The sequence below is a fragment of the Octodon degus genome, unplaced genomic scaffold (assembly GCF_000260255.1).
Source record: "Octodon degus isolate 3935 unplaced genomic scaffold, OctDeg1.0 scaffold00024, whole genome shotgun sequence".
NCBI lineage: Eukaryota > Metazoa > Chordata > Mammalia > Rodentia > Octodontidae > Octodon > Octodon degus.
This window is the reverse complement of record NW_004524600.1, coordinates 1,887,795-1,899,452: the sequence shown is the minus strand read 5'-3', so window position 1 is coordinate 1,899,452 and position 11,658 is coordinate 1,887,795. Positions and strand designations below refer to the sequence as shown.

Below are 11,658 nucleotides of genomic sequence, written 5' to 3'. Positions count from 1 at the left end.
GATGGCTCAGTGGAATAAGCGCTTCCCTGGCAAGCGCAAGGGCCTGAGTTCAATCCCCGGTTCCACCAAAAAAAAAAAAAAAAAAAAAAAAAAAACCAAAACAAAAAAGAATACAAGAGTTCAACATAGATCCAAGTTAATATCCCTACTAATGGGCTAAACAGACGTTATATTTCCCGATATTGTACAATGAGAAGGACCTAGCAGTTTTAGAGTATTTTGCCTAACCAAGCATGACCTAACCAAGAAGAAACAGCATTCAAATTAATACTAAAGGAATTCTAAAAACTGACCTGCTCTCATCATCATTACCTTGAAAGTTACTAAAGTAACAATCTGTTCCAGACTACAGAAGAACAAATGAATGTTGACATAGATATAGGGTTTATGAAGAGCTGCTGGTGGGTGGTAGTGAATGCCTGTAATCCCAGTACTTGGGAGGCTGAGGCAGGACCGCACCACAGATGATACTGGGATTTGGAGTCTCTATTCTAATACTTTTTTTTTTTTTTTTTTGCGGAACCAGGGATTGAACTCAGGCCCTTGTGCTTGCCAGGGAAGCGCTTATTCTACTGAGCCATCTCCCCAGCTCCATCTAATACCTACTCTTAAAAATGCATTTCCTTAATAAAATCACAAAGGTCTATTTTAAGTTTCCTTGTTTTGTGAAGTAGGGAAACACCTATCCAACCTTTCTTATAAAGTTACCCTAAAGATTCAATGGAACATGTTGGTGTGAAGTTAAAAAACAGAAGTACTATATAAAACACTACCTAGATAGCTCTCCTTATCTGTGGGTTCTACATCCATGAATGCAACCAACTACAATTCAAATATATTCAGGAAAAATATGCGTTTGTAATGAACATATACTTTCTTGTCACTATTCCATAAACAATAAAGAACAACACCTGTTTATTTACATGGAATTTATAGTGTGCTTGTGCTAGGTATCTTAAATAATTTAAAAATTATTTAAAGTGTAAGGAAGTATGGATGAGCACATCATGGCATTTTATATAAGGAACTTGAGTAACTAAAGACTTGAGAGTCTACAAGGGGAAGGTGCTGTCCTAGAACAGTTCTCCTCAGACACTCAGGGACAGCTGTATTATAGTCATTTAATTTATTATTTATGTATTTATTTATTTTATATTTGTTTGTTGAGGCAGGTTTGGTATGCACTTCAGGCTAACCTTAAACTATATAAGGGAGGCTGGCTTCCAACTCACAGCAATCCTTCTGTCCCAGCCTTGCAAGTACTGGAATTATAGGCCTGTGCCAGCATGCCCTGCTCTATTCATTCCTTTTAAACAAATGTTTGATAAAATAAAAGCACTTCAAAGTAAGCAGGCATTAAATAAACTAGACACCGGTGGTATCAGATGTTATAGTTTTAAAAAATTACCTAAGACTCATCTAACAGGACAGGCCAAATAGTTCAGCAGATTAAAACACCTGCTAGGCCAGGGGTTCGATCCTGGGGACTGCGGTGCTGGCACCACCCCCAGGGTGGACTGAGACTGGGCATGGTGGCACGTACCTGTAATCCCAGCTCTTGGGAGGCTGTAAACAGGCAGATCACTATGAGTCTGATCTAAGTAGTGAGACCCTAAACACCCTGTAGACCCTTCCCTAAAATACACAACAAACAAAAACAACTAAAAAAAAAACCTCATCTAAGAGAAATAAAAGAAAAAATTCATTTATTCCGTAGCTGAGGGTGCAGTATAGTTCAGTGGCAGAGTTACGCATGTCCTGTCCAAGGCCCTAGAGTTAATCCCCAGCACCAAAACAACTTTTTACTCCAGCCAACTTTTTTATCCATATTTCAAGTATTTTGACAAATTCAAAAAAAAAAGTAATTTTTTCATAAAATTTTATATTATTAAAAACATTACTAAATTAAAGAAAGCCATGAAGTACAATCTGGCCAATCTGTGAGATACTGTGATCAAGTAACTCTATTATAGATATGCAAGTTATTTCCCAAGTTCTACCCATTGAAGTATGAGACCCAGACTGTTTCATCTTTTATTCATAAATGAGCAAAGAAGCCCCCCCCAAAAAAAAAAAATCACACCAAATTCAGGAAATAGATACATTTTTTCATGTACTTAAATCATGAAAAGGTTTGTTTTGAAAATAAACATTAAAACTTATTCTTTTATGTGATCACAACATAAAATAAGTACATAAGGAGACTACTACCTTGCTGATAAAAAAAAATTCCTTAAAGCTGTGCTTAAGAAATAGTAAAAATTTAGGGGATAGGAGATAGCTCAGTGGAGTAAGCGCTTCCCTGGCAAGCATAGGGGCCTGAGTTCAATCCCCGGTTCCACCAAAAAACAAACAAACAAAAAAATAGTAAAAATTTAAAATATCAAATGGATTTTTTTAAGTGACAAAATTTGGTACAGAATAAAATGGAATGGTGCCAGTCTTACTTTTCCATTGCGGAGCAGACCCTTGTTTAAATATAGCAACATACTCTTCTATTTTGAGTAATGGATGAGCAACTGACTCTATGAAATAAAATCCTAAGAATGGTCTCAGGTAGAAGTGCTGCAACCAACCCAGCCCCTACTAAACAAGCAACCCTAAGTCAGTATACCTGCCCTGCTACACCAGCTCTGCAGCAAGCTCACCACACACAATACTAATGAGGTAAAAGGAAAATGATCACAAAAACAAGTTTCAAGGTAGTTATGTTTCTGTTTTTCTTGCCTATACTGCAAAGACAGAAAAATGCCTAGCAAATGATAAACATTCGCAAAAATTTAAACAAATAACTGAATGAAAGAATAAAATCCTAGTTCTTTTGAGTCAACCTATATAAACTACATGAAGCTGGATGGGAATGGGAATGGGGCTCAGGGATATAATGCTTATTACTTAGCCAAGTGAGAGGCCAAATTTAATCCCATACCAGAAAGAAAGGAAACATCAAATTATAGAATTTTAAAAACAACTCATAAAAAACATTCTATTAGTATTATTCTAATACTAACAATTGTCTTTAAAAAAAAATCAATAAGCTATTCCTCATTTTCATTAGAAGAGGTAACATCCAAGTTTCTAAAGTATTTCTTGACCTATCATAGGTTCTATAATACATCTACATATTCTTTTCTAAATTTAAAGTTTCATCAGAAATTCTTATAAACAGAATTACAAAGATAAATGCATGAAATCAAAACAAAGAGTAAATGTACTGTCTGCTCAAAGCTGAGACAAAATTAACTCATATAAGAAATTACAGGCTACAGAAACATTTCTCATCAGCATTTACTTCCCATAACTAAAGCACCTCTACCACAATCTGCTCCTCTATAATTAGAATATCTAAAATTTGATTTAGTCTGTTTCTCTATTTCTCTAACTTGTCAATTTTCCATCTTATAATTTAAAAACTCCCTCAAAAGATGTTTTACTTCCAAATATGAAATTAAGAGGTCTCTAATCTGTTCATATTAAATGTTGCCTTTCATTTAAAAAAAAAAAAATCACATGGAACAGAATGTACATTGTAGAATTTTAAAAACAAATTTCGAAAAAACAATAATCCAATACAATTGTCTTACAACAAGAGTTTACATATGACTTATGCTCAGTGTTAAGCCTAACAACTCCCCTCTTCTTTTGGGAAGAAATTCCAAAATTCCTCAGAAACTGAACATATTCCTACATGATCTCGTTAAGATTACTTGTATGTTCTGACAAACTATTTCATTTACAAGTGCTATTCATATAATCAAACACATTTCACTACCAAGTTAAACCTTTTTTCAAAGGGCCTGCCTTATGCGCGTTATAATCATCTTACTATGCTTCTTGTGTCCATGCTGCTGGAAAAGCAGTCTGTACAAGCAGGAGTAGAGGCACAATCCTGAGAGAGAGGAGTAGAGAAAGATGTTGAGAAAACAAAACCAGATAAAATAAGCTCATTTGAGTTCAGGAGCTCAACCTTTGTTCAAGATTGATTACATGCTCGTATCATTATGAGTTAAAGAGACGGTCCAACAAGAGCAAAATTGGCCATAGAAAGCGGTATCTGAAACTGCATGCATAAGTAACAATATCACTACTAATTCTAAGCTACCTATACCCTTCTAGAAAAGAAGCAAACTCAATGCTAATGTAGAACACAATAATTACATGTTATATATGTGGATTTAAATCTTGCCCAAAAAGCTTTATATTTTATCTTGAATGATTAAGACTGTGACTGTAACACTGCATATTCTAAAATCATTATGCCAATCTCAATTACACTGAAAGTCTAAATTTTAATGTGGGTAAGAAAAAAAATCTTTTACTGTGTTCATTTTAAAATAATACAACAATAATGGATTTGAAAATAGAGCATAATTACTATAAAAACATAAAACTTTGGATAAATTTAACCTAACTGGAACCATTAATGGAGAAGTCCTCTCTTCTCTTTTCCACCCCAGTTGACTAAAAATTATACACAGATCAGAATTCCAATTTAAAATTTTCCACCTATACTCCTCCAATGCCATAAAAATAACCTTTAAAGTAATGCCTGGGCATATTAAATTAACTTTTTATTGAATTAGTCAAATAATCTTCCCACTAACATGGAACCTAAATATGAAATCAAATTAGTCACATAATTTAAAACTAAATGTCCAGAAGTGGTAAATACGTTGGCCAAGGTCATTCAGCTAAATAGTACACTACCTATTTATTCAAGAATTACTTATTTGACATATACGCTGAGCACCAAGGACAGTAAGCAAGAAAGACATGTGGTTCCTGTTCCCATAGCTTATAGTCTGTGAATAAAGTAGACTTAAAATTATAGTGATCACTACAAGGAAACGTACAATTTAAAATAGGGGTTAGAATCTGACATGAGGGGCCAGGGAGATGGTTTAGTGGAATAAGCACTTCCCTAGCAAGCGCAAAGGCCTGAGTTCAATCCCCGGTTCCACAAAAAAAAAAAAAAAAAAAAAGAATCTGACATGAGAGCCAAATCACTGATTCTCAACCAAAATCACTTTGTTCTCCAAGGTATTCAGTAATACCTATAAACATTTGTGGCTGTCACAAATGGAGAAGGTGTTAGTGTTATCTAGTGAGTAACAAGCCAGGGATACTGCTAAACATCCTACAATGTGTAAAACCACTCTATTCATTAAATAATCATCCAGCCTAAAACACTGATAGTGCCAAGGTTAATAAGCCCTGACCTAAATCCCTGGGACAGCAAGACTTCCTTCCTTCACAACACTAAGTATGTTGTACCTTTAAAAACTTTTTAATGAGACCGAAACAAATGCACAGCCCAAAAGAACCAGAACTCACACTAAAAAAATAAAAACAGGAAGGAAAAAGAGATTCCTTGGACTCTAAAAATCAAATCAAAGCTACTTCACATAAACTCCTTTTTCAGAATCACAAAGGGAAAATATGTAAACTAAAGTGTATGTTTTTATTATCCTCTCTACTTTCTACCTCTTTCTACCAATTGACTACCATTTAGGTTTTAGTGGGAAAATTATAAAAATTTTCTAATTTGATAAAATGTCCATCCCAAATCCAAAATTGGAAATAAAGTAAAGTGGAAATGGGATTTTTGCTTCAAAGACAGCAAAATTTGTTGGCTGTTTTGAGTCTGGCAAGTTTGTTTCCTAGAACAGCTTCCTAAACACTGTGTGACAAACCAAAGATTATAAAGACAAACACCAGAACCTAAAAATAAGCAGTAACAGAATTTATAAAACAGTAAATCCAAAAATTAATTTTTCTGACATCTCAAACCTACGGACCCAGTCCTACATCCTCCTACTCCATCTGTTCAAAGCAGCAAAAGAAATGGGTCATGGGGGGAAAAATGAGATGCACCTAACCATACAAACCTTAAAAAAAAACGGATCAATAATTGGTATTTGGTTATGTTAAAATTTATTAATTTTTTTCAAGGATAACAATACTGACACTATATTTTCGAAGTCCTTAGAAATTAAAAGAATCTAATACACAAGAGTCATATTGTTTGCCTAAACGTAACTATTTATAACACTCTTACATTTTTCATATACACTATTACTATTTAATGAGTTCCTATTTTTTAAAACATCTTCTCCAAATAAGCAGAAATTGTTCAGAGATATGTACTTTCACCTCCCTCCCCTAACAGGGGGAAAAAAAAGGACAAGGTTGGGTAGGGGGAAGGGACCCTACCAGAATGACTTCCATGGAATAACTGGTCATCATTAAATACAGAATTCACTGTATTCCAGCAACTGACTGCAGGCTAAGTGGTCCACATATTTAAGCAATCCAGTATGGGATCGTTTACACTAGGGGAGAATGCTAAATCATTACAAATAAACAGAGTCCTACTATATCAGAGCAGCAATAACCGTAACACCTTGTACAGTAGTCATAAACTGCTTATCTTCCAATCTGGATGAACTTTTCATCACTTCAAAAGACAATGATGGTCAAGCGATCAACGCTTTCATCATAGTGATGCCTGAATGGAAATCAGCTTCTACTCCAGATTATAAGGTGGGCAGTGAAAGTTAAAATATCAACTCTTTAAACCTGGCGTGGTAACACATGCCTGTAAATCCCAGCACTCTGGGAGGCTAAGGCAGGAGAATAAGTTTATGCCCAGCCAGAGCAACACAGCAAAACCCTGCTTCAAAATGGGGGAGGAGGGGGAGGGAGGGAGGGAGGGAGGGAGGGAAAGTGATTCAGTAAGAAGGTCCTGAGGGAAACAGGAGGGGAGGAGTTAAAAAATTAATTCTTGAGCCTAGATTCCATCCAATTTATATTCAATGAGAGGATCATACCATAACATTCCTGCACAATCGTAAGTTCTTCTGACATAATTTTTAAGGTAAGAATGGGAGGCCAGAGAACACCTTAGAGAAATTATGATGGAAAGGGAAAGATATTGTAACAATGACTCAAACATATCTGTAGAAGGTCAGGGTTTTCACAGACTGAAAATAAATCACATTTTGCAAATTCAAAAATATCTACTAGCTTAAAAATCATCTGATGTGCATATTTTCAAGTCAATGTTCTCTTTTTTTTTTTTTTTTTTTTAAAAAAAAGGGAGTACAGGAGTTCTATCTCGGAAAATCTAAAATTAGTCATAAAACCTAAGCATTTCACACATTTTAAAGAATAAAATACCTTGCGGACAAACACCAAAAATTCTTAAGAGCTAAACTTATAAATGTGCTAAAAGATGCTTTAATTTAGCAAGTTTTGAAGAACTGAACTCAAGAATAAATGTTTTTAAAAGCCAAATTAGCTTAAATAACCATTCTAAAATACTGTTTTCTCCTAGTCCTAGAGGTTTTTTAAATTTTTGTGCTTTCCAACAGATTATTTCATAGAAATTACTGAACTGCTTCCCAGTATATGCCAATTTTCAATGTCACATTTAGTGTATCAACAGTATTCAAGAATGTTAAGCCAAGCGTGCTGGTGCACACCTGTAATCCAAACACTTGGGAGGTTGAAGGAGAATCATTTCGAGTTAGAGGCCAGCCTGGGCTACAAACTGAGCTCAAGGCCAGCCTGAACTGCATAGTGAAACCCTGCTTCAAAAGGACAAGACAGAAAGACAGCCAGACAAACAAAAAAGATTTCAACAAAGTTATATAACTTGCTTAAACAGAAAGCGTTTTCTTATTCTCAAATGTATTTCCCTTCCTCAACTGACTCCATACTATTTCAAGCTAACCTCAGTTTAAAGAATGACAAGCAAATAAAACAGGACAAATACTTTTTTGTTCCTCCATAAGAAAGACAAACCTCAGTTTCAAGAATGACAACCAAATAAAACAGGACAAACACTTTTTAGTTCATCCATAAGAGAGAAAGAGATGTGTTATATACATAAAAATAGACCTGCAAGAAATCTCAAATTCCTGTGAAGATTAGATAAGAGGTGGTGCACACCCAGCCAGACTTGGAAACGTTAAGCCCTTTACCCCAAGCAGCACAACGTGAAAAACTGGCAAGGATCTTTACACTATTCTCCACTGTGACCAACCATAATGCGTTAACCACTTGAGGGCTCCTGTTAAACACTGATGGGGGCTAAGGGGTGGGGGGTGGGGCACACACTAGGATTCTCAACAAAGAGCCACAAAGGGGTAAATCCAGTAACTGCCGTGGAAATTACTTGAAGCCTTCACATTAGTGCTGTACCACTGAGTATGGCAACTTAAAAAGCTACAATTCCTGGCACACACCAAACAACTGTAAATGTAAAACTGTTCATAACAAGTTGATCATGTAGTATCACTGATTTTATTACATATTTTAAGTTACTACTGGGTGAGAAACCCAAACGGAAATATTTGCCCCAAAATATCAGCTATAAATTCCTAAAGATTTCCAAATCTATTGCTGTATTTTATCAAAAAGTTGTTTTAAAAAATTCTACTACTAAAAAACAATTCTTCACATAAAGTTCGTGTGTTGGCACTAGTGTAAAATGGTAAGGCCAATTCACAGTATCTAAGTTTTAGCCTCTTCACTAAACTTCTTACTCCTTAAAGGGAAAATACAAATATAAAATTTAAAAGTATTGTCCTAATTTGAGTTATCAGAACCATTAGTCCGATGTTTAAGATATCAATTTAAGAGATTAACATTACACTAGTGAATTATGTTTTAGCACGTCCAAATCAAAAGTTCATTAAAAATTCCTCTAATTTGGCTTCTATCATATTTCTAAGGTGTACAGATAAGGATATAATGCTGCTTGTGTTTGTGTACTTGCCATGCTTAATGTGTGAAGTAAAATCCAGTAAAATTGTCGCCTTCAAAATAAAGTCAATACATTTTAAAGATTTACTTTCCTTCCGATCAGTAAATTCAATTAACAACCTAAATCACTATAAAAATTTAAAAATCTCGTGTTACATTTAACACGAGAAGGAAACGATTTCCCCAGCATCTTTCCTCAATGCCCAGATCGCTCCACTGCATTTGTGTACATCGTGATGAGAGGAGAATAAAATACAAAAACCGCAGAATAACCTTGCGTCCCCAACAACCATCCAATTAGCCTGCGTAAGTCCCTAGCTGACAAATTATGTAGTCAACAGCATCGCAGTTATCAACACAAGCGATGTGACTACAGTTCGTTACCTACCGCCTCCGAGGACCCTATCAGAGAATACCTCTCTGCAGACCCTGGAAGGTTTGTCTAGGGGTGTCCGACCCCGGGACCGTTAAACCCCCAGGCTCAGGAAGGAGGTGGGCGGGCCAGGCCCGGGAGGAACCGACCCGCGAGACCCGCCGGAGCCTGGGGGGAGGGCCCAAGCGCGCCTGGCCTGCGACCCGCGGCCGTCCATAGGGCGCCGAGCGGCGGAACCTCCCTCCACCCCGCGGGCCTCCCCCGCCCTCCCGGCCCCGGGGGAGGGGCGCGCATAAAACTCCCCTCCCCCACGGCACAGCTAGGCCGCCGCCGCCCCACCCCGAGAAACCCGCACCCACCCTCGCCGCGCCGGCCTCGTCGTGAGGCGCTGGCGCCGGCGGGGGCGGCGTGGGCAAGGTAAGAGCCGAGGCTTCAGTACCAACCTCGCTGTTGAAGGTTTTCACGGCCTCCATGTTGCCTGCGCGGAGGCCCGAGCTCGGCGGCGGAAGAGGCGGCGGCAGCTGTACTGGGTGGAGAGCGCGAGACGCGGGCGCCCGCGGGAGAGCGGCCGCTGCGACGCGGGGCGGGCGCAGAAGAGAGGCACTGGCGGGCGAGGGTACCCTCAGGGCCGGTGAGGCCCGGGCATGGCTGCTGGGCGGGCGAAGCGCCGGTCTGGGGACAGAGCCTGCTGGGGCGGGTCGGCGGCGGGCGGGGGAGGGGCTGGCGCGGCGCCTTCTCTTCTCCGCCCGCTCCGTCTCTGTCCTCCACCCTCAGGCCCCGTCCCCTATACTCTCCACCCCCTTCTTCCTCTTCTTCCCACAGGCTCCTGTTTCACCTCCCCGCCGCTTGGGCCACGGGAACCAGCAGCGCACCGCGAAGACAGAGAGGAAGCGCTGGCAGCGGCGGCTGCGGCATCCAATATGGCGGACAGGATCGGGCCGCGTACTTCGGGGTCGGCGGCGCCAGCCAGCGCGCCCCCTGGCGACTGGACCGGGCGGACCCCGCGCTCATGCGAGAACCATCGAGCGAGCACGGGCCAGAGCGTCGCTGCTCGGAGGCCAGCTCCGCTCCGCTCAGCTCACGGTGCGTGCCCCGCGCCCCCGTGCGCGGGAGCGAGCGCTGCGGCGGGGTCGGCTGCGGCGGCCGGAGAGTCCCTTCTGCGTGGCTCTCCTCGGGGTCACTCTTAAGAAAAACCTAAATGTGTCCGGGAAGCGGCCAATTGAGGAAACTGTTTATTTCCATTCTTTCCCTGTGGATTGGCTTTACTGGCTTTTCAGAACTTTAGGGGACGGAGGCCTAAAGGTTAACGGCCCGAAGGAAAGTTAATCTAGTAGCATGGAGTCCAAGGAGAAAACCGAAACAAAAGCTGCGGGTCCCGGGAGGGAAGCTGACGCGCGGCGGCTGCGTGCGGGAAATGCGCCTTGCGTGCCTCCGGGTCCGCGGTCGCCCAGACAATGCGTTCGGAGCTGTGCCCGACCGTGCCGCGGGGAGGGGTCCACGGGGAGGGCGCGGGCAGGACGGTTATTGTCGAGTTTTTCCCTTGATTGTCTGGAGTGGCAAGGTGAATACTGCGTTTTATATGTATACGTGCATGCAATAAGACGGGTTGCTAACAAAATGTCTTCTCTCTTGGTGCAGTGTGAAATAACCACTGTAAATTCTAAGACTAACGTGTATTTGAAATTTAAGGCTCAGGAGTGTCAGTGAACCCCCGAACACTGCTGTCCTCTTGTTGAAAGTCATTTTTCAACAATTAGTCCGCCAAAATTCACTGGCAAGAGAAAAGAAAAACGACAAAATGTTTACCCTGGACGATCACTGGAATCAAAAATAGTCTGTGATAGCTGAATCCTGAGCTGTGTAAAACAGAAAATAAGGCCCTGTCTGATATTTTAGGGTCTTTAAGTCCGCCTTATTAACAGCCTTAATATGGGGACTGGGTCTTTAAAAAGTAGAGGAGCTCATCAGTAAAAGCATTTTTAAAGTTTTTTTTTAAATTATTTTTTATTTTTATTTATTACATTTATTTATTGTGTGTGTGGCCAGCTCAGCCCACCAGGGGGCGGGGCTGGCTGGCATGTGGTGCTGGGGGATCAAACCGCGGTCCCTGTGCTTTGCCAAGCTTGTTTCAAGTAGGTGCTTTAGACCACTGAGCCATCTCTCCAGCCCAGTAAAAGCATTTTTAAGTCTTCTGAATTTCATATGCCAACATGCATGAAATTGTCCATCTCCAAAATTCCTTATAGGTCTTGCTGTGATTGATTATTGCTAGTACACATGGTTACCTCCAGAGTGCACTTGTTTATCTCCTGCAATTCACTCTACAAACAGAGTGATTTTTTTTAAAAAACATCAGGTCACTCCTTGCTTAAATCTTTTTAATACCTCATTACCTTTTAGTACCTCATTACTTTTCACTATGGTAGGTGAACTTTTTAACTTCACCTGGTACGGGTTTCTCCTTGCGCCTGTCACCCTTCCACCCAAGCCTCCTTGCTGCTGCTTGATAACAGATG

At 40.1% G+C, this 11,658-nt stretch overlaps 1 protein-coding gene across 7 annotated transcripts in view; it reads right to left on the bottom strand.

Moving 5' to 3' along the window:
- Scaf8 (SR-related CTD associated factor 8) overlaps nucleotides 1-10,095 on the bottom strand; it is a 199,977-nt gene extending 189,882 nt beyond the window's left edge. For 6 of the 7 annotated variants that reach the window (XR_002820545.1, XM_023712212.1, XM_023712211.1 and 3 more), the window contains exons 1-2: nucleotides 9,586-9,919; nucleotides 3,827-3,889 (exon numbers count right to left, since the gene is read on the bottom strand). Coding sequence is in view for 6 of the 7 variants with exons in the window: in XM_023712212.1 (XP_023567980.1) it covers nucleotides 3,827-3,889; nucleotides 9,586-9,615 (93 nt within the window). In the remaining variant the exon portion in view is untranslated. Of the gene's footprint in view, nucleotides 1-3,826; nucleotides 3,890-9,585 lie in introns of all 7 variants that reach the window. The other variant, XM_012514093.2, reaches the window with a different exon arrangement.
- Between the last annotated feature and the right edge of the window lie 1,563 nt (nucleotides 10,096-11,658).